The following is a 23,324-nucleotide window of genomic DNA, read 5'->3' on the forward strand; positions in this document are numbered from 1 at the left end:
GAGAAAAGACTTTTCTTTCACAGTGGTTTGTCTTCCTTGAAATAGAACAACTAAGTAGATATTTCCAATAAATCCTTTTGTTTTTTATCTTTCAGGCACGTTTAAAATTGTCTATTACATGTAAAGGACTTGTTTGTCAAGGAGTTTTTACTCACTTCAAAAGTAAATAGTTTTTTCCTCCTGTGGTCAGTCACTGTAAGTCCCTATGATGTGTTTCCAGTGCAGGCAGCTCAAGATGCTGTGCAGCAGGTGGCAGACTCCTCTAAAGAAACAGCTAACACAGGTAAAGTGCACACATTAATCTGTCTTTGAAGTGTCATGATGTGATAATGGTTGTATTATTTTGAGCAGACAGGAGTCAAGCTGTCAGTGGGTGAAAAAAAACGTAGCTCCCAAATTAAATGTTTAATGGTCGATGAGCGATAAGCTCCTAAAATGACATGAAAAATTACACTGTCTAGAAACTCCACATATCTTTCAGAGTTGGAAACAGTGTGAAGAAGTGCAAGTAGAGTGATAATGGAATTTCTATAAATCTCTTATTTGACTTGTGTAACACACTGTAATACAGTACTAGAAATTCACTCAAATGTAGCTTGGTTGAAGGTGGTTTTAGAGACAGGATCCTGCAAAATGTTACAGGAATAGAATGATAAATGTAATATATTGGATTTGAGCTTTTTAAATATGCATAAATTAATGCTTACAGACAAAGGATTGCATGTGGGTTTGATAGACTTAATTAAACTCTATACTATTTTCTTAAGCCTAATGCTGGTGATTTGTTGTTAAAACTTCCTGATATTTCTCTTCTACTTCACTCTTTGAAGCCGCTCAAGAAGCTGGCAGACAGACTCAAGCAGCCATAGGAAAAGCTGCGGACACAGCCACGGACACGATCAAGGTGTTTGGACAGAAACTGGAGACCAAATGAGCCCTAAACAATGAACAATTCTAGCTGAAACAGTCAAGCCAACTTGTCTAGCATCCGTAGGTTTTAGACAAGTAATGATGTTGGGATGGAAGAATGTTGGCATCAGAAAACCTGAGAAAAAGATATAAACTGTATCTCCACACAGCTCACATTCCAAAGGAAATCTTTATAAATTGTCTTTTTTTCTTATTTTCCTCTCACCCTTTTCCCTTTGTGTATCCTGCTGTATTGTAGATTTCATTTTATGTGACTATTTTGGGAAATAAAAATAGATACCAACTTGTTTCTCAGGTTTTTATAATGTGATATCCTCCAACATACAATGGATATAACACTGTTAGTAGCTGCAGAAGCAATGTGTGTGCTCTACATCCTTTTTTTGTGTGTGTTTATTTTGCACTCATCATTGAATCACCATGGTCATTATTACCAACACATTGCTGAGAAGATGGCCTTTGGCAGGTTGATGGCTCCTGATGAGAATGTGATCATAGCTGTCTACCTTGGCCCTCAGCAGCACACCTCCCTCCATCACACTACGTGGTTGCTAGGCAACAGATCTCTGTGGCAGCCAGGGATTGGTGGAGGCCTTTGAATTAATGGTGAGAATACTTGTGTCAGTACACAGTGTTCTGGCCAAGCTGCAGCCCACCGCTACAGTAAAACCAAGACGGGGAAGATTCTCAAAAATGAGAGAGATATATAGAATTATTTCCTCAGTCCCACACAATTACTCGAGGCAAGTGGAATTACCGAGACCCTAGAGAAATACGTGTCGCAAAGCGGAGAGGTTGGAGGGAGGAATGGGTATGAAAGACGTGGTGGTTAACAAGTGTTTGCTTGTGTGGGAGGCACAGTTCTGTTTCCTCCAGGCTCCTTCAGCTGATATCTCTTTCATGTACTTTCACTGCTGCAGCAGAACACTCACTTTTTAATATATATCTAATATTTCACAAATTTCCTCCACACATCCTGGTTTTGTATTCTTTTTCTGGTCCTGTAATGAGCCTGTGGTGATCTGCCTCCACAAAACAAAATTAGGTTTAAAGGAAGTGCTTTTTTTAATCTTTTCAGTCTGCTTTTTTACTATTACTAAACTACACATTTATTTACTCTTGCTTGAGAGATTGGTCAACAAAAAAGTGTGGCCTCAACAGACACGCACATTGCTGTCTTACTGTAAAGTACTGATGCATTATTAAGAAGAGAAAACCCTCCTCTGCATATTTCACCCTCACTTCAGAAGCTCTCACACTGATCATTTGAAGTGATATGATAGCTTTTATCTCCAGTGTATGCTTCTTTGAAAATGTCTCCAGCTACACCAATTCACCAATTCACAGGTTTAATCTCTCTGCACACAGTTAGCATTGTGTCGCTATGAGAACCTGCAGCGAATTACTATGATTTACTGATGATTAGAGAGCTGAACAGAGATTTTGTCATTACATATACCACACACTGCCAGAACCCGACCGTGGTTTCCAGGGAAACTGGATATGTGAAGCTTTTCAACAGACACAGCCACAGCTTAAAGAGCGAGGATTGCCTAAGATAGATTCTTCTAGAGACAAACCTGTAGCCACTGCAATCACTATCAATCAACAGGGGAGATACACGGACAGATGTGGGTCTGAATCAACGGTGAGATTTGCGATGTTTGACCCAAAGCTGAGAGAGAGAGACTTCAGTCTGACTTAGACCACTGAGGTATGTCTGTTACTCGTGATTTCCTACATCATTTGTTTTATCTTATTTGTTTTCATTGTTAAAATTTGACAGGTACTTGATCCTGTGCATGACTTGTGATTATAGATTAAAACAGAGTTTGAATATAAACTGTGTATAAAATGTTTTTTGGGTAGATCAAACTGTAAAATTATATAAATGAGTCTATCATTTAAGATGCAGTTTAATCATGTGCTTAATAATAATACATATCCAGTGTTGATTGCTGTGTTCTACAATACTAAATAAACATGTGGATAATTTCCATACAATTGTAGCAATGATGTAGCGTGTCATTATTTGGATTCTTGACATCGATAACGTATGACGGAATATTTTTATCACAAAAATAAACCTTTTTTTTTCCTCCACTCATGCTGGGGCTTGTTGTTATAGTTACTGATTACAAATTGCACAAACAGTGTGTCACTGCTGTGTTATGCCCCGCAGGTATTCCACCACTTTAATGCAGAGACAGAATGGGAAGTCTTAAGGACGAGATGAGGGGTCTCAGAGAGGAGGACCACAATCCCTGTGAGAAGGCGGATGATGGAGAGCGTCCAGGTGGCTCAGATGGCAGCGCTGTGCCTGAGGGACCTCAGATTAACACGAGTCAGGAGTCAACAAATCAGGGGGACTATCAGCCAAAACTTCACATGAATGCCAGTTACGCTGAAGAGAGAGACAAGATTCCAATATCCAAAGATCAAGTGCTGTCAGGAGGGGTTTGTGACACAGCTGACCAATCAGACTCTATAGGAGGTAAAGACTCTACGCAGACTGACGCCATCCCTTTGATGCAACAGCCTGAAGATGATAAAACAACAGCAGCTACACATAATGGCACGACAATCTCCAGTAATAAGTTCCCAAGTGATGGAGATGGAGACAGGGAAATTCAGGGGGAAATGCCAAAGGATGAAAACACAAGTCATGACAGAGAAAAGGTGGCAGAAATTGAAAATATCTCTGTGCCTATACCAGTAACTCCAGGCCCCTTTGACCCACGTTCCCCTGCCCCTGTTGGTCAGCACCACATGCGCACACAGGTCAGCCTGGAGGTGGTCCAGTGTTGTTCCGCAGCCACCAGCCCCATGACGCCTCCAGAGGGCAGCCATTCCTTTTTCTTCCCAAGCTCTTTTGGTAGATCTGGAGCAGTGGGTGCTGACACCAAAGATGCTGAGTTACAGGTGGGTCAGCAGGTGGAGTTCTGCTCTGTTGCTACATCCCCCATGACTCCAAAGACGCCATCCACCACGGCTTTCCCAGAACTTATCGGGAGAGAGACGGTGCAGAAGGAGGAGAAGGTGAAAAAGAGTGAGGGGCAGAGGGACAGTGGCCAACAAGACAAAAAGACAAAAAGTCCAGCAGAGGCTGAGTTAGAGATAACTGGAGCTATCAAATTTACCACAACAAAGGAGCTGAGTGAAGACTTTAGCTCAAATACACCCCCAGAGAGCTCCACCAGCTGCCCTGCTGCTGGCTTAATAGATTCACAAGTAACTCTGGAGGATAGTAAGCAGCAATGTAAGCAGCAGAGGATGGGAAGTATGGATCAAGACATTACAATCCTAGTGACCCACTATGACAACAATGAAGATGAAGAGGGGGAGTCATCTTTATATCCAACAGAGCCAGAGATGGTCAAAATAGATGAATATGAGGAACTCAGAGAAAGCAACAGTGATGTAATGAGGGAGAATGGAAAGGAAAATATCCTCACAGAAACTGTGGCTCCTCATCATGCACAGGACATATTGAACACAAACCCTCCACAAAACAAAGCTGAGGAGTCCTCTGTTGCTGCTTTTGGTGATGTAAAAACAGACGTGAAATGTGACAATTCAGAGGTCAAAGAAAACAAAGATGCATGTGAGGAGCTGAGAGAGGTTTCCGTGACAAAGCCTCCCGTCCCTGAATCTCCAGCTCCCTTTGGCTGCCACAGCATCCGCACACAGGTGAGCCTAGAGGTGGTGCAGTGTCAGTCTGTAGCTACCAGCCCCATGACCCCTCCTGAAGGGGACCTCGCATTCTATTTCCCCAGCTCTTTTGGAAAGTGTTCAGCTGTGGGTACAGAGACTAAAGACGCTGAGCTGCAGGTGGGTCAGCAGGTGGAGTTTCGCTCTGTCGCTACAGCACCTATGACTCCAAGAACGCCCACCATCACAGTTTTTCCTGAGATCAGAAAGGAAGCCAGCATAGAGGAGAAGATAGTGGAGGAGGATGATGATAAAAAGGAGCAGGTGGTGAAAGACAAAAAGGAAGCAGTTAAAGAGGAGGAGAAAGCAACCGAAGAGAAAAAGGTAGAAGCAGTTGAGGAGAAAGCAACCGAAGAGAAAAAGGTAGAAGAAGCTGAGGAGAAAGTAACTGAAGAGAAAAAGGTAGAAGCAGCTGAGGAGAAAGTAACTGAAGAGAAAAAGGTTGAAGCAGTTGAGAAGAAACTAACTGAAGAGAAAAAGGTCGAAGCAGTTGAGGAGAAAGTAACTGAAGAGAAAAAGGTTGAAGCAGTTGAGGAGAAAGTAACTGAAGAGAAAAAGGTTGAAGCAGTTGAGGAGAAACTAACTGAAGAAAAAAAGTTTGAAGCAGTTGAGGAGAAACTAACCGAAGAGAAAAAGGTTGAAGCAGTTGAGGAGAAACTAACCGAAGAGAAAAAGGTGGAAGCAGTTGAGGAGAAAGTAACTGAAGAGAAAAAGGTTGAAGCAGTTAAGGAGAAAGTAACCGAAGAGAAAAAGGTGGAGGCATCTGAAGAAGACACAAAGGATGCAAACAACTGTAAGGAGAAAGCTGAGGAGCCGGTGCAGGAGGTGAGCTGGGACGAAAAGGGGATGACGTGGGAGGTGTATGGGGCAGTGGTGGAGGTGACTGTGCTGGGCTCAGCTATCCAGAAACACCTGGAGAAACAGGTGAAGAAGAGGCAGCCCTCCATGCCTCCCCCTCCTCCACTCAACCCCTCGGCCATACCCCTTTCTTCAGAATCCACTAAGGGGGGTTCGGGTAAGGGCCGGGCAGGGAAGAGGGGAGAGCAGGATGCGGAGGTAAGCCGACGCAGAAGAAACCCCTTCCGTCTGATGATGGAGAACATGCAGCAGCCACATTGTTGCTCCAAAGCTCATACCACTGAGTGACGTAAGAATTAAAAACAACAACAGCTGGTTGGAGAAAAAAAACCCTGTGCTGGAAAATCACGTAATGTAATACAGTGCATTCACTGATTTACTTCAACGTGACAGTGTGTTGAGAAATCACCTCCTCACACATGACCAAAAAAAGCACAAAAGCATTTAATATACAACTTCTATCATGGAGCATTGATCACTGAGAATATCAGTCGTAGAAGATGGATTTTATTGTGTTTTTTTCGTGGAGTTCCACGTTTCCCTTGTTTTGGAAAAATGAGGCTGATATATCAGTGTCATCGTTAGCTCTTCTCTTTGAATGTTTTTCACCCGGGCCATTCATTTGTCCATGAGTCATTTTAGCTATTGATGCTTTTTTTTTTTTTTTTTATGCACCTCAGACACCGCAGATATGAAGCCATGGTAACCGTCCTCCTGGTTGCTGAACACAGCTTCAATGGAGAGAGATGCAAGCAGAGTGACAGTTTTATGAAGTCACTACAACCTGGAGGTTATTTTATTCTGCTTGGAAGTTGAAGTTGACCTAAACGTTGCCTTGGTCGGTGTGAGAGGAGTCACTACCATTAGTGCAGGCTTTTGTATGTCTTATATTCTGCTTTGGCACAATGTTTTAACTTGTTTGTATTGTGAAAAGTATAAATATGTACTGATGACGAGCACAATCATGATCACTTGAGAAAAGTAATAAGTCCTGATATGAAGGGTATTTTTACTACTTACTGTATTTTAATGCCATAATTAGTGATTCAGTTGTAAATTATGTGATGAAACTTATTTTGAATGTGTTCAGCATTCAGCAGTTGTCACAGTGCCAGTGATGTTGGTGTTCATTTGTTTGTTCCTTCACTTCATAAAAGTGGGATCAAATCCACATTTGGAGAAATTGATTTTATTCACAGATTGCACTTGCAGATACATTCATTTAGATGTCTGTAAACAATAATATTTTCAATCTGCTGCTTGTAAGTCACAAAGTCACGCTGCATGAGGTTTTATTTCAGCAAGTACCACAAACCCAAAGCAAACACTGACAAATTAAACCTTTTTTGACGTGCATAAATAAGGATTTCATTCATACATTATGCAATATTTCTGTTTCCTCTTTTTGGATTTTCTTTCTATTAGCATCATCTGCATCAAGAATTAGCATTGTGTGTTGACATAACTTATAAAACAGTTTATTTCAAAGCAACAAACAGTTTTTAAACTGTTGCTTAATATATTAAAAAATAAAGTGATTCACATGTGCAACAAACAATTGTTTTGTTTGATTTACCATTGCTTCTGTTCTGTTCTGTTCTGTGAAGAGTCTGACTGTTTCGGAAATATTTGCAGAGAATTAAAGGAGGTTTATACCACGCTAATGTAGTGTGCTAAATAAGAAGCTTCAGCCAGCAGGCACTTAGCTTAGCATAAAGACTGGAAACAGAGGGCTCTGTCCAACATTTTATGTTTTTTGTACACATCAAACAAAGTGAGCCTTTGAGGTTCTGCTAGGCTGTTTTTCTTGTTTCCAATCTTAATGCTAAGCTAGAATAATGAAAGTGGCATCAATCCTCTCATCTAAATATAAATCTATGCAAGCATAAGCATATTTTAAAGTAAAAGTCAAACAATCTGTTGGACTAACATAACAGTTCTCAAATCAATAACCAAACCAAATTCCATGAGATAAAGTATACTATGTGGTATTGTTATATTGTTTTCACAGAGAAACAATCTCCAATTTTGGTTTTTCTGGTTTTGTTTCCCCTTGATTGAACAAATTGTGCCATGAATCTTAAATAATACACTACTATTGGTCAGAAGAATAAGGCCTTTTAAAGACACAAGGAAGCAACATATGTCCATCTGAGGCCTCTGGTCAGTCTCCCCTTCATTATTTTCCTCACAGGTCTGTAGTGCTGAACTCAGGGTTATCATATCCCATCAGAGGGTTGACGGTGCTTTTCTTCTCGCCCCGCTGGGCCAGCGCTGCACCCAGTGGTTCAATGTACTCTGGTGGCCCGTTGTCTTCCTCATCCTCCTCCTTGATCATCTGCTAATGAGGAGCAGACAAGACTTAAAATTAGACTATATTCTAATAAGTACAAATGAAGATGGATTTTGAAATGCAAACTTACCATGATGGGTTTTGTATCCTTGTCATCACTGCTCATGTCATCACTGTAGTCCAGGGAGTTCAGGCTTTAGAGGAAAAATAAAAAACAAAGGGTTCAAAGCTCAAACTCCATATGCACAATTAATCATTTCAGAAAGAGAGTTTTTTTATTTAACTCAAAGTCACATGTCGACGTTGGGAGCTGGAACCCAGTTCTCCATCACAACATGCTTTAGTAAGCACACTGGGACAAAATGTTCACCTGGAAACATTCCCAGTTTATTAACCAGCACTGCTAGAGAGTGGAGAGCGAGGTTGTGTGTCACTATGAGCCACCACCTTGTCAAACTGCGGTGACCGAGTGAATCATTGCTATCAACAGATGATGGAGAGAGTCACAGAGACTAATTATTTACCTGACTTTGTCCACATCTGAGCTCTCCTCGTCCAATCCCAGGATCATGGCCGTGTCGATGTTGAGGTTGAGAACTGGATTAGCCCTTTGAGCGAATAATGATATACACAGTCAGAGATATGTTTTATTTCATATAATTGATTCATTCATTTATCTGTTGTCTCCTCACCCCTCCATGGTGTATTTGTTGGTTCCAGGCACTACAGCGCCACCTTTCTGGTTGTCAGAAGTCATCATGGATGCAGAGTTCATGGCTTTAGCTGCCTTCAGTTTCCTCCCGTAGCTGTAGTGTGACGGGAGTTGATTAGTAAACACACTACCTCTCATAGATGTTTTCAGATTATTGGAAACTGGCAAGTGTGGCTTTACTGGGGTAAACTGTGTGGTTAATAGTTAATTGTCCTGTCCCTAACTTTATTCCAAATCCCTTTCTTACGTTCTGCGAGTGCACATTAGGGAAGTGATGAGGACACCCAGTACGATGACGAGGCCTCCCACTATCCCCAGCAAGATGTACTTCACAGGGTCCGTGTCGGGTTCTTTCACAGGAGCCTTCCCCTGAAGCAGAAGTAAGAAATATATCTTTAATATATTTCTGTCTGTGGACCTATAAGGTTTCATTTACACTTCTTGTTGTCAGATCTAAAAATATAGTTCTGAAACTTTCTGCAAGTATCATTTATAAATTACAATAAAATGTAAGTAAAACAAAACTATAATAAGAAGAATTTGATATAATTCATGTATGAGAACTCTGATCATTTTTCAAACTATTCTGCCCTCCTCTGTCATCAAATTCTGATTATTATCTTTTGTAAACTATAGTAAAATATAGTAAATCCAGAGGTGGCAAAGATACACATACTATTTACTCAAGTTCAATACAGATGGTTTCTCTGAATGACATTCCAGCTGTTTTTGTGCAAAGCTAACTGAAACTTTAAATAAGGTCAAGTCTCCCTCCCTTGTCTATTTCGTTTGTCACATTGTTACATCATGTTTGATATGCACCGATCTTGATGTGGGGAAGATGTGCAATGATGCAAAAGACAATAATAATCAATACTAAAGTAACAAGCCTGTTTTGAAAATATAAGAAGGAGAAAGAACAGATATTTGTGTAAAAATAAAATGTAGGAAGTAAAAGTAAGGAGAAAAATAAATGCTCAAGTAAAGTACAATACCTGAAAAAACAACTTAAGTACAGTAACAACATATTTGTACTTTGTTATTTCCCACCTCTGAGTAAATTCAAGTAATGATTAATTAATTGCTTGAAACTGAAATAAAACTTCAGCTCTTCAACCGCTCGTACTTACAATGTTCTTGAGGCCGAGCTGTCCCAGCACAAGAAAATGTTCAGGATCAGACAGCATCGTGTCCACTTGAACAGAGGTCAGAGCAGTCCCGTTGGTGTAGACAAAATATGCCACAATGATGGTGCTACCCGTGTCCCTGTGAGAAGAAAACAACTCACTTAAACAGTAAAAATATTTCACATAAACAAATGATGTCTGCTGTTTTAAATCAAAAGTACATGAATAAAACTCGTCTTGTGTTGCTGCAATTATTGTCTACAATTATCAGTAAATAATGTATCCTCAACAGTATGATCGTTTACAGGAACACTGGCACCACCTAGTGGACAACAGTCTATGTCTGCAAGTGAAAAGCTGAGGATTATTTTGGAGGTTCCTGTCAAAACAAGCTAATAATTTGTGATCTGTATCTATCTTGACAGACTGTATCATTTATTCTGATGAATGGGGATTTAAAGGTCATGAGAAGAGAAACTTGCCTGGATTCTGAAGTTCCGGGCCTGATTGCAACAATTTCAACAGCAGTCTTGGTGGCAGCAGTAAGCGCCCTGGAAATATAGAGATCCAAGAACAATAAAAAGTCAATGATGAGAAAGATTTAAAATGAAAAATATATTAATACTAAAACACAGTATAGCATGGAGAAATGTACCTGATGATTTCATTGAGGTTTTTTTCAACTTCTGCTTCGGAAGATGTAAATTCAAGTTCAACTTTGTACGTTTCATCAACGGTGAAAATCTAAAAAAAATTAAAATTACAGAAGCATGAACACAGACTGAAGTCTTACTGATACAACACCGACAGGATAACCCTTCACTGTGGGTTATAAATGAAAACCTAGCTGTATGGTTTCTGCCACTCACGTCCAATAAGGTGCTGGTAGAGAGGTCGCCGGTGTCAGTTGCTGTTACTGTCACCAAATACTTCCCTTTCAGTGTCATATCAAGCCCCTCGGTAGTTCTGTGAAAAATGGAGGAAATCATGAGTGCGGCAAAAAACAGAAACGGGCCCTTGGGCACAGATGTGTCATTTATGTCTTTTTGTTTATGTATCTTGTTCTCTTTCCTTGTAGTCATTTTTTATTTCATTGTAGTGTTTTTTGGGTCCTTGTTTTTTGCAGTCATTGTTTTGTAATCATTTTATTTCTGTGTAGTTGTTTTGTATCTCTTTGTAGTTGTCTCATTGTCTTTTCAAACTAACAGTCACTTCAAACAGTGGCTCCCCCTGACCCTTTGGGCAATCGGGTCTGTGCCCAGAAGGCCTGTTCAAAAATCCATCCCTAAGTGCAGCGGTAAACACCAAAGCGTGTGAGAAAATCCAAACACATGTTAAGAGCATAATGAGATATGGTAGCATGATGCTGATGGATGGACTTTGTACTCACTGAATAATTCCGACATAAATGTCCTTTTGCTGCGTGGTGACGGCCTCGAACAGAATCCTCATAGTAGTTGTACGATTGTTGGTGTCTTTAAATTGGACTGCTGTTACTTTAAACTCAATCTGCCTATTTATTCCAGAGTCACGGTCTATAGCCTGAGAGCAGCAAGAGACACAAACAAGAATGTCTAGACACCATGTCACATATCTCATTTACAATCTGGTGTCAGGTCAGTTGAATGTTTTTCATTCATACTCACAGTCACTCCTGCAACAGATGTCCCCTTATTGGCACTTTCTGACACCACAACTAAAATCCAAAGAAGAAAAATCAGTATTAAACATTATAGTGTTAACAAAATTGACTAAATTTGACTTGTTTTACTTTTGTTCAACTCTTGAGTGGGTTTTTGTTGTTGTTGTTGAGTAGGAAAATGTCCCATTATGATCAGTGGTTTCCAAACTAGGGGTCAGAGGTGACAATTTCAATATTTCTCCTATAATCTGCATTATAAAGTTATAAATATATAATATAATAATAATTAGGGATACACCAATACCAGTTCCATTATCAGGTATTGGGTCCAAAACTTTGCTCATCCATACTTGTGTACACTCTTGTAAATTACTGCAGGTTTTTGCTAAATAAAACATTGTTTAAATAGAATGTAAACAGAAACTCTTAGAGACTTAGAGAAAATGGATCATGAGTGGGCACGCTACAGGGGGGTTTAGGGAGTCATAAGCCAGAAAATATTTTTTTTTAAAAAGCTTTAGATCAAATTTACTTGCAATCATACAAGCTCAGATATACACTCACCAAATACAGAATCTGAGTAAATGAATTCTGGAGCATTGTCGTTGATGTCTTCAATGTTGATCACCATTTCTCCTGAAATAATATAAAAATAAAAGTGAAGTGTTTGTAGGTCTGTATTTGACAGTTTCATGCTTTTTATGCTTTTATTTGATGCTCTTATGTTTTTACTATGTCCATACAACCCAGTGCTGACCTGTTGTGACACTGTTGTTCTCTCCTTTCTCTGTGAACTTGTCCACAACCTCAGCCTCTATTAGCACCAGGTCACATTGTTCATAATCCAGTGTGTTGATTGGGTTGACTCTGACTTCTCCTGTCGGATCCAGGATAAAGCTATTGCAGGGTATCAGAGAGCCATTGCATCTGCATTTCATGGATTCCAGCTCGTAGATTAGGGAGTGGTTTCCGTCTTTGTCAAAACCTGTAAAACTCCCAACAGCCTCAGTGATGGTGGTGTTCTCCTTCACTGTCACAGGCGGTATCGGCTTGAACTCGGGCCTCTCATCATTCACGTCCAAAACGTTCACCTCCACCATCACAACAGCCTTGTTCTGTTCCAGATCTGCTGCCTCCACCCGCAGGTTGAATTGCTTGCGATTGCTCTCGTAGTCCAGCTCAATGTCGGGGTCCACGCTGATGTTTCCCCTGTAACCCCGCTCGTCTGCAAAGGAGCGAATGATGAAGCTGCCAAAGCTTCCATCAATAATGCTGAAAGAAATGCGGTTAAAGTCTGTCGTTTGGTCCAAATCCACAGCGTAAACAGAACCAACGAATGCACCTGATTGGGTGGAAAAATACAATTAAAATCCAGCCACACAGTTATGAACACTTGAAAGTGCTTTGCAAAAGTAAATACTGACCTTTTTCTCCTTCTTTAACAGAGAATGTGTAAGAGGAGGTTGCAAATTGTGGTATGTTGTCATTTTTATCCTGGGATGCATCAAAGGAAAACTGTTATCATCCTTACCAGGAGCGGCGGCATCAGTAGCACCAATAATCTGCTATAAACTGCTGAAGACTTACCTCTACATTGATGATGACTGTGGCCGTGGTAGACAGTGGGGGAGTACCCTTGTCAGTAGCGGTTACATTGAGCTCAATCCTCCCTTTCAGCTTCGGGTCCATTGCCTCACGATCAAGCTCACCTCTGTTTCTTAACACACCGGTCTTGGAATCGATGGTGAAGTTGTCACTGTACCTGCTTGGTAAGATTGCATACACTATTTGGCTGTTTGCTGTGTCTGAGTCATCTGCATCAGTAGCCTGTCCAAATGAGAAACATTAGAATAAATGGTTAAGAGACTACATTTCTTAGTTAATACTGCCAAAAGTAAGTGACCAATATGTGATGTCCAAAACTATCAGCATTAATATGCTGCTGTAACAGTTTCTATCCTTCTGATTTCAGGCAGATTTTGTGTGATGAGGCCTGACTTGTAGTTGGAGTTACAGTTTATCCGATGGGTGTGGAGATTGAGGCTCAGCAGGCCAATCAATTTCTTTCACAACAAACTGAGATGACTTAATTTTTTTGTGAACCTGGCTTTATGTATTGTCGTGCTGAAGCCACTGCTATCACTATAAAAATGAAAACAATAAGCTTAGCAGTGATAGGCTTAAGTTCAATGAAAAGATATTTGTAAATAAAACAGTTTATTGATTTCTAATGCCATCTTTAGATATTTGTATCCTGTGCTTTACTAAGGTGCCATAATAATGTAAAGTTTTTGAGTTAAAATATCTTCATTCGGTTGCTTTTCCTCTTTCTACCCCATGAATATTTCTCTAGATCTGCCTCTATCATTTTTTCTTTTGTAAAAAAAACTGTCCATCATGAGTTTTGTAAAGTGTAAAGTGCTATATTGACTATAGCTATATTCTATGAGATGGAAATATTCACTCTTTTCTAAGTGTTATCTCACAGTTACCTCTATTTTCAGTTCAAGCTCTTCACCCTCTTTAACAAACACCAGGTAAGAGTCTCTGTTCATGACTGGATGCTGGTCGTTGATGTCAGTCACAGTAATCTCCAGCACTGTACTACCGGGCTTGCCGTCTGTGTCTCTGGCCTGCAGAGTCGCAGAATACAGTGATCTGACCTCCCGATCCAACAGATCAGCGTTTGTCACATAAATTGAGCCTGTACGTGGCTCCACGTCGAAATACACTAGTCTGAAACACAGATACAGACTGTTCAGTCATGTTGTCTCAGTCAGCAAAAGTTCGTTACTTATTATTATTACACAGAATAACTACAGTTTGGTTCAGATGTAGACATACATGCTCTCTGGAAGAAGTTTGTAGGTGATGTTGTCTTTATCCATACTGTCAGGATCTTCTGCCTAGGGAAAAACAAACAACATGTGCCCCCCTGAGTGCCATTCAACAGTGCATGCAAGTTCAACCGTCTGAGTGAGACTCCAGATAGTAAATAGGACTTACAGTTATTTTTGCTATTATTGTCCCAGCAACAGAGTGCTCAGCCACCTTCAACTTGTATGTGTCTTGTTCAAACTTAGGGCTGTTGTCATTGGTGTCCTTGATGTTAATAGTAACTGTAGCAGTGGACTTGAAAGTGGGCTCTTCTTCATCTGTGGCAATCACCTGCATCACAAGCACAAGAAATACTTCAGACTGGTAAAAATGCTTTAAAAAATAATTTATTAAATATGATAACCTGAAGATGAAAGGTGCTCGCTAATGTAATTATCATGGGCTCACGGCCTGCTTTTAACTTTTCTTACTTGTAGAACCATTTGCGTTGTTGTCTCATAATCCAGTTTTTGGGGCTGCTTGACCAGAAACTGAACAATGCTGTCTGATGAGGTCAATTGAGGTTCCACAGAAAACACGTCCTTGTTGGCTCCCTCCAGGGTTAGTTTAGTGTTGGAAAACTGTAAAAAGCCAAGGAAGATGATTAATGCTTGAATATTAATGTTACTCAGAGCTTGTAATGCATTACAGGAAAAGCTCATCTTTCCTTTTCTGTGAGTTTTCTTTTTCTTACCTTATCCAGATCTTTGACTGTCATGTTGAACGGAATTGACCCCAACGAGTGCTCGAAAACCTCTCCTGTGAATTGATTTGCATTCTCACAGGAGACCTTGCCACACTTGTAAAACTGTGGGCTCTCGTCATTGAGGTCGATGATGTTGATCAGTACAGTTGTTGTGGTGCTGGCGAAGACCGCGTGGATGTTTTCTTTAGACTCAGTGGCCTAAATTTGAACAAAATATAATCATTTCACTGCCTCGGTATTAGCCAAATAAATACTCTCAATCAAATAAGGTTCTTTAGACTCAAGAAAACTTTTTGTCCTCAAATTCAGTTTTGAGTCAGTCTCAAATGTTTGACAATACATCATACCAAAGCATGGTGACACATAACTGATCATTAAGACATTGTATGTAACATTAGTTAGACATGACTGGACTAGGAAGTTTTGAGTGCAAACAAGGGCCACGCTTTATTTTCTGTTATATTTCAGAGACTGCAGCAGGTATCTTTCTTTGATTTTTATACTTTAGGTAATTCCCTGTATACCTTTACACATGTGTCTAACCTCATTCTCACATCCTTCCCTCACAAACCCCTTTTCTGCCTCCTTCTCTCAAGACGCTGCCCTAACACTGAGTCTCCCTCCCTGGGTTGCTCGCCATTCGACCCGTGTTCATCCCCTCATGCTTGAACCCTTTTTCGGTAGCGATGCAGACAGCAGAAGACTGGCCCTGCTGTCTCTTGGACGTGTTCTTCAAGGTGAGAGGAAACTCTTTTGAAATATTTCTACTTTCCACAGCTGCTGGTGTGTTAGCATGAGCTGTGTTCTCTGTGCTGTTTGGATCTGAATGGGTTCAAAGAATGATTAGAGGTTTGGCAAGCCTGATTTTGTATAAGTTACACAAATAGCTCAACATTTTGGGAAGTATGCTACGAGAGTTGGATGAGAGTATCTGCCTACCAGCATCCAGCTTAAGCATACCTTATTAACATGTTACATCTTTCTAGTTTAATCCATACACAAACCGAGATGTAAAAATGACTATTTGTGGTTTTACATGTGCTGGAACACTTTTGTGCAGTGACTTCATGGTGTCTTATCAATACCGCCAGGTTGCCAGGCAACCAGCAGAGACTTGTGGTAGGTTTTTTTTCTACCTTAGAGCCAGGCTAGCTGTTTTCCCATGCTTCCAGTCACGCTAAGCTAAGCTAAGCTAATTACCTGCTGGCTCTAGTTTCATATTTAGCATACAGCCATGAGGGTGGTGTTGATCTTCTTATCTCACTCACACTACTATGCAAAATACTATGAACAATTCCTTTTAATCATGGTAAGTTAATATAAAAGGGATGTAAAATAAAAGAATAAGAAATGTCACCATGGAAAAGTTGCACAAGGAAAAATATACAGAGGAGAAATTTGATGTATTACTTAAAAAAACAACCTGTACCTTTACAGTCAGGGTAACAGTGTCACCAATAGTTTCTCTGTTGATTGCTGCTGATACAGATATGATGCCAGTATCGCTTGAGATTGTAAACAGGCCATCTGGTGTGGAATCTTTAAAAAGAAATGTGGAGAAAAAAAGCCCAAAAGTAAGTAAGAAATGGTTCTGACTTACTCACTCAGTGCAAACAACAAATTTTTCAAACGTTTTTTTAAGTTGATGAGGCCTTACCTTGAATGCTGTAGATGAGTTTATCATTGATTCCCAGGTCCTGGTCTATGGCGGTGACTGTCAACACAGACTTTCCCTGGCAAAGCAGACAAAAAGATTTTCTGAAACTGAAAGCAGTTGAAAGCCTCCTCATTTACACTAGAGTTGCACGGTTAAACAAAATATTTTATCGAAATCGCAATATGGCAACGCTAAGTGCAATATCCAATTCACAAAAGCTGTTTTTTTTGAAAGAGGTAAAATGTATGAAAAAAAGCAATATAATGAAACAAAAGCACCAGAATCATCTGCCCTGGCCTACAAATCTGATTCTCCAAATTTAAGATGTATAAAATGTTGTTTGGTACACAGACCCCAACAAATGTCACATCATCATGATTTTAATTTTGTTATTAAAATTAATTAAATTAAAAGCAGATGTCACACAAAGAAATGTGAAATAATTTTTTTTTAACTGAAGGGTCGGATGCACTGGATGACCTTTACTTCATTTTCATTTACTTTTTGAAAATAAACATCAATCCAGTTAAGCACACTTACCACAACAGAATTCTCTTCAACTCTCCCTACGTAGGGAACACCGATGAACTGTGGGTCGAGGTCTGGGACGTCCACAACCGTAATGAATGAAAAAGCAGTGCTTGAGTGGTAGTTAGGTTCAGGACTGTGACACTGGCCTCCACCATCCTGTTAGGTGACACACAAGGATGTTGAAATTTAAAAATGTTGCTGCTCATACAAATTATTGTTTTTTTTTTTTAAATCATAAAAATCCTAATTTCAGCAAAGTGATATTTAAAAATTATCACAAAATCTACACATTTAGTACTTAGCATATAACTTGGAAGCAAAGGGAAACAGTTAGCCTGGCTCTGTCTACAGGTAACAAAATCCACCAACCAGAACCTCTAAAGCTCACTAATTAAGTATTTGGTATTTCCCTGACAAGGAGTCCATTATAGGGAATTAAAGGATAACAGGAGGCCTGTGCGTCAGACATTTGCCTCCGCAGAGTCTATTCATTCCTGATTATGGACAGCTTGAAGGGCATTATCCCTCTTATACCATGGTCACTTGTCAAAGGAAAAAAATATTCTAAAGTTTTAATCTAAAGTTTTACACAAGCTAAAACTACATTTCCCTGGTAATGCCCGAGGGCTTGACTTATATCTAGAACAATAATTACCATACCATATGGTTCTTATGCAATGCAAACTCCAGTAAATAGGACGAACCTTAGCTATGACTTGGCAGTGTCAGATATTTCTAGCCCGCTCAGCTACGAGCCACAAAGCTAACATTATGCCGACAAGATTCAATGTCATGTGTAGGATGGACAAACAGTAAATATAATTTAAATTAGTGTCTTTAACGGACACCTTGCATCTGTTAATTAGATATTAATCAGTATTCTCCCAGACCATGGTATAACGTTTGTTTAATTCATCCACAAACCAGTGTGTAGTTCATTGATAATACTTGGACAGGACGAGTGTGCCACACTTCTGTCTCAAGCCCTTATGCTAAGCTAAGCTAATGTTGCTGGTTGTAGCTTCATTTAGAGTACAGAAATATCAGACTGTATGAACTAACTCAGCAAGAAAGCAAATAAGAGCATTTCCCAATATGTCAAACTACTGGAGATTATGTTAAGGAGCGTTTGCATCAACGATTAAGGCATCTTTAAGTTTCAGGCGATACTTTGTCACTTGTTTCATTTGTTGTTAGTTTCATTGAGAGCAAGAATATGAAACCCAAACTAATCTGGAAGCATGATACTTACAGATGCGGTAATGTTCAGCCGATAGAACGTGCTCAGTGAAGTGTAATTCAGACTTCCACTTAATCTGACTTCACCAGTTGTGGCTACGATGCTAAACAGACCCGTTCCAGCCTCTGGAGTAACCTAGAAAATACAGTGTAAATGATGCATCAATAAAGAGTATGCAACATCACAATATAATATTAATCATTTACATGATTTAAAAAAAAAAAAGATTACTTTAGCGATTCTGTATTGAACAACACCAGCATTTGAAGAGTCTTCATCAGTGGCATGCACCTTAAACAGACTTGAACCTACGGCGGTGTTCTGATAAAGGGGAAAAAAAGACGAAAATTTAACATACATATGTCTCTCAGCGTTAACAACTGTGTAAGTTTATTTTGACATGATAATAGATTGGAAAGTGTATGCTTTTCTCACACAAAGGCCTGGAGCACACAGTTAACTGACAGTATATACACAAACAACATGAAAACAATGAGAGGAACTCCTGCACACTCTCTTACTGCAGAGGACTACAGTGAGTCTTCAAGATGATCACCTTGAAGCACTCAAAGCATATACATGACCAGTCAGACGATAGCACAAAAAAAATGATGATGAAATGATGAAAGGTACAAAATTATCCAATACAGTAATGCCAATAAATCTTAAGCAAACAAAACTAGAAAATAAAAAGTCAATTTCAAGGTAGCTAGCATTTTAGTTGCGGATCAAAACACTGGTCACAAAACTCACAAAAAATGTGAACGGAGTGTTTTTGGTTTGTCCGTTCTGGGCTACTGTAGAAACAAGGTCGGATCAACATGGCAAACTCCATGAAAATCAACCCATGGCATTGTTAAATATAAATGCCTTATTCTAAGGTAACAAAGACATAACGATCCCAATATTCAGGTGATTATACACTAATGAAAACATACCTATGATTATTATATTCTATTTTCTGCCAGTAGATCCTCCTATATGTTAAACACTGGTCCTTTAAGATCCAAACATACTGAAACCTTACAAATCCTGCAGTATTTTCAAAGATTAAATCCATTATTTAAACCAAATAGAAACAAAAGTCTCCGTTCAGCAGTAAGCGAGACAGTGCAGGAGTTTTTTTTTCCATTGTATCTAAGTTGCACCTTCCTCCGACACACGTGACACATTCAGGTGTATTTTTTTATACATACAAACAACAGAACATTCTGGAGCAGAAAAACGGATACACAAATAGGTTATGAGAATTACTAACTTAAATATGTTTGACTTACTTCTGGGATGTTAATATCATATGAAGACTCCTGGAATATTGGTTTGTTGTCGTTGGCATCCAGTAATATTATATTTAAATTTCCGTCTACCTAAAAGACATAACATTATGTGCTGTATGAATATAATGGACAAACTGATATATAATGGATGATTAACATTAACTGAAAAGTCACTTACCTGATTGGGACCATCAGAAACAGTAACTCCAAGCGACATTACATCGTTATTCTTGAATAAAAAAAATGTAAACAAAATCAGAAAACACATACACACAGAATCAAAATGAAATCATTGACAACTGAAGGGTGTCTACTTCCACCACACCATACCTCTCTATCGAGTTCCCTCTGGACTGACACAATCCCAGAGGCTGCATTAACTGTGAAGTATCCGGCATTGGACCCAGTGAGTCTAAAAGTCAACGGGGCATCTTCTGGGTCTGTTGCGTCTATAGTAAACGCAACAACACCTGCAAAGACAACATTAGTGAAACATATGTAAAGGTGTGCAGTAATTGTTGAGGTGTAATGTCACAAAAGTGAAATAAATATCAATATCTCTTTTTCCTCTCATACACATACCAACGGGGATGTCTTCACAAACTCTATAAAGATTTTGGTTGATCACAGGACTGCTATTTGCTGTAGAAACACCATATAACACACAGTGTAAGTATCATGTTAAGTAGTCATTAAAGAGATAAAGACAAAATCATAATAAAATGAACTGAATACTCACCATCAGTTAAGCTGATAAGACTCAGCAGGCACAACAACATACTTCCTGCGATCCCCCCCATGTCTGAAAGTTAAAAAGAAAGATAAATCTAATAAGTAGAGCTGATAGAATCAGTTGATTCATTTATGAGTCAAACAACAGCAACTATTTTAATTAATAATCGATTAATTGCCAGTTATCGAGCAGTACTGCCATGTAAGTGGTTCCGTGAGACTGCAATGTGGTGCCTTGCTAACATTTAGCATGTATTGTAATGTATAATTTAACAGCAATCCATCTAACAGTTTTCATTTCTCTAAAAACTAAATGGTGGCGCCAGAGAAAAAGTCAGGGGATCACCAAAGTACATTGGATTCATCCTCTGACAACTTGAGCAAATGTTCAAGGAAATCAAGGTTCAAAGTTATTGAATCCATTCAAAAGTTGAATAAAATGCTGCTGGCATGACTAAAAATTATGATCAACTCGGGTCTCAACTCAAATAAGAGGCTTTATCTGATTTATATAATTGTGCATTGACTACTTTTGGTTTTAGACTTTTGGTTGGACAAAACAAGAAATGTTTTAGACTAAATGATTCATAAAAAGATAGAGACAATAATCAGTAACGCAAATAATTGCAAGTTGCACCCCTACTTATTAGACAAAAAAATATTATTTAAATTCTGAAAGTTTTTAAGATAATTCAGACATTTGATTCATTTATTTCATCTGTCACACTTATCTAGACAATTTGTGACGAAATTTATAGACGTTTATATTAATAACACAACATTTTATTGCTCCTGGTAAAACACCAACAATCATTTAATTTAATAGTTTTGCAGCTGGATAAAAACACAGTGAAGTTACTTGAACAGAAAACTGTTCTTGCCCTGATTTCTATAGGTTGACATTTAGAAGGTTATTGAAGAGGGCCGCACCCATTACAGTGCTAGGACATGTTAGATTGCAGAGAGAGCAGTGCCAGCTTTCTGCCCTGTGTGATTTCTTCTTTAATACTGATAAAGTTAGAGCAAAAAGAAGAGCAGAGTTAATTAGATGGAGACCTGTGTTGCGTGAAATATATGGTTATCCATTTTCCAATGTAAACAAGAACTTGTACAGTATTAAATTTACATTACATTGTCTTACATTCACCTGGGAATCGAAACTTAATTTCACTGGGTTGTTGAGTAATCTTCAAGAGGCCAATAACAAGTCGGACATTTTACAGTGTGCCCTTCAGGCTGATTTTACATTCACGATTCAGTTTGTAAATTTAAATGTTGCCTTTGTTTAAGTGACTATCCCCTTTTAGAATGTAAGAAAGGAGTATGTATGACTGGTTACGGCTATCTTCCAGTTTGTAAGGGTTTTGCCACTATAGTTCTACTGTCTACTCGATGTAAAGACAAAAGAAAGTTTAGAATCTGCACTTTTTGATGTTAGGAGCAATAATTAATTTATAATAAATATGAGCTTTAACGATTTTTACATGCTGTGACTTCAGAGGATTAATCACTTTGGTATCTCCATGCTTCTGAGAATTGTTTAAAGATTTAACTATCAAAAGAGGAGTCATACAGTACAGTACAAGATATTTTACCATGTTAAATTGAAGATAACGTCGGATATTGTCTATCTATTAAATGTTAGAACATTTAGGTAAACAGATATATTGAAAAAAGAATTGCATTTGTTCTTTTTATAATAGTCACCATTCTATATTTTAACTAAAAACATTACACTAACTTTATAAAAAGGCAAATCTAACTTAAAATGCAGCAATCAGACTTACCGAACAACATTCACCAAGGAGCTTCTCCTATACTGATGTCTAAATGAGACCTTTGGCTCCTTGTTCCTCCTAGTGATTATCGTCTTGTAGTCGTAAACATGAATGATTAACACGAAATGCACAGCCAATAACACAACAGCAAACTTCCTCTGTGTGTGTCCTTGTTAAAACAAACACCCCATAAGCATCTTACTGAAGGGAAATAAATCAACTTTGCCTCATTTTACTCATGGCTACATTGTGGCTGTTGATGTAGTAATGAGAGACAGGGACTAGGCAAACCCCCCCACCAGTAATACATGGCACGGTGCCATACCGGGTCACTAATGTCCATACCAGAAACCCAGGGGCATCTGAACTGCTCTTTTGTTTGAATGGGTGCTTGTGTCGTCATGGCAACAGCAGTAGCCTGTTTGCTTCCATTGAGAAAAACCCCGATGTGACCTGGGGGCCTTTCTAAAACTCATCAGAACCAATCAGTGGAGCAATGCCTTTTTACAGAAAGCAGAGATCCATGTACCTCCCTAATGAGCTCTTCCCAATAAGCCCTCCTAATTAAACAACATCACACAAAGGATTATCTTCTCTTGTCCTCCACTAAATCCGTTCATAATCAGACATTTGCTTCAAAACAAAAGCACGACCCCACAACTCTACTCTGCCAGGAAACATTTAAACCCCCCCCCATTTATGATCTTTAAAATAGGGTCTTTAGACTGGAGGTACACATGAAGACACATTTGAAAGCCCTAACATGTATAAAGCAAATGTTGCGTACGCTCCAAAACAACGACAACGTGGTTCTTTGGATTTTGAGCAGGTTTAATATTCACCATGTTCTTGGTTTAATGAAGTAGCATGCTAACAATGTGCTAATTAGGACTCAAAGTACAGCTGAGGCTGATGGGAATGTCATTAGTTGTGTGGTAGAGCATTATACTAAAGTGTTATCCTTGACAGCTCTCTTTAAATTTAAAAAATGTTAAAGAACTACTGAAAAATGTATTTAGATCTTTATAACAGGAGTTCCCAAACTTTTTGATGTCAGGGACCACCACAATATATGCCCAGTAGACCACAGACAGATTCAAGATTATAAAGTCTATAGTCAGTCACAATCACTAAAAACAGCCAACCATATCTATTTCCTTGTTGTTCCAACTTCCAAAACATGTGCTAAAAGTTAAAATATTTGATTCCTCTTTTTGCTGGGGGGGGCCTGTATAAGCTTAGCTTTGAGCTAC

At 39.1% G+C, this 23,324-nt stretch overlaps 2 protein-coding genes across 13 annotated transcripts; one reads left to right on the forward strand and one right to left on the reverse strand.

Annotated features, from left to right (window-relative positions):
* Positions 1–1,309: 1,309 nt before the first annotated feature.
* On the forward strand, positions 1,310–7,057 carry LOC127374155 (caldesmon). Of its 11 annotated transcripts, none has more exons than XM_051419183.1 (3): positions 1,310–2,644; positions 3,113–5,355; positions 5,395–7,057. In XM_051419183.1, exons 2-3 carry the CDS (start codon positions 3,142–3,144, stop codon positions 5,785–5,787), a joined length of 2,607 nt encoding a protein of 868 aa, XP_051275143.1. In that variant the 5' UTR covers positions 1,310–2,644; positions 3,113–3,141; the 3' UTR covers positions 5,788–7,057. The 11 variants fall into 11 exon arrangements, with proteins under 11 accessions (XP_051275143.1, XP_051275145.1, XP_051275146.1 ...); XM_051419185.1 differs by having other exon boundaries at positions 3,113–5,199; positions 5,278–7,057; XM_051419186.1 differs by having other exon boundaries at positions 3,113–5,199; positions 5,317–7,057.
* On the reverse strand, positions 6,669–22,165 carry cdhr2 (cadherin related family member 2). Of its 2 annotated transcripts, none has more exons than XM_051419175.1 (31): positions 22,081–22,165; positions 20,301–20,363; positions 20,144–20,203; positions 19,892–20,031; positions 19,740–19,790; positions 19,562–19,651; positions 18,516–18,605; positions 18,297–18,419; positions 17,054–17,200; positions 16,514–16,589; positions 16,286–16,395; positions 14,845–15,054; positions 14,582–14,731; positions 14,280–14,441; positions 14,118–14,179; positions 13,766–14,009; positions 12,861–13,100; positions 12,698–12,767; positions 12,031–12,615; positions 11,838–11,909; positions 11,278–11,327; positions 11,022–11,173; positions 10,501–10,597; positions 10,287–10,375; positions 10,114–10,182; positions 9,635–9,770; positions 8,752–8,873; positions 8,485–8,598; positions 8,317–8,400; positions 7,923–7,986; positions 6,669–7,837 (listed from the first exon to the last, which is right to left on the reverse strand). In XM_051419175.1, exons 1-31 carry the CDS (start codon positions 22,088–22,090, stop codon positions 7,688–7,690), a joined length of 3,882 nt encoding a protein of 1,293 aa, XP_051275135.1. In that variant the 5' UTR covers positions 22,091–22,165; the 3' UTR covers positions 6,669–7,687. The 2 variants fall into 2 exon arrangements, with proteins under 2 accessions (XP_051275135.1, XP_051275134.1); XM_051419174.1 differs by having other exon boundaries at positions 6,669–7,840; positions 22,081–22,164.
* Positions 22,166–23,324: the final 1,159 nt, after the last annotated feature.

The sequence above is a fragment of the Dicentrarchus labrax genome, unplaced genomic scaffold (assembly GCF_905237075.1).
Source record: "Dicentrarchus labrax unplaced genomic scaffold, dlabrax2021, whole genome shotgun sequence".
NCBI classification, from domain to species: Eukaryota; Metazoa; Chordata; class Actinopteri; family Moronidae; genus Dicentrarchus; species Dicentrarchus labrax.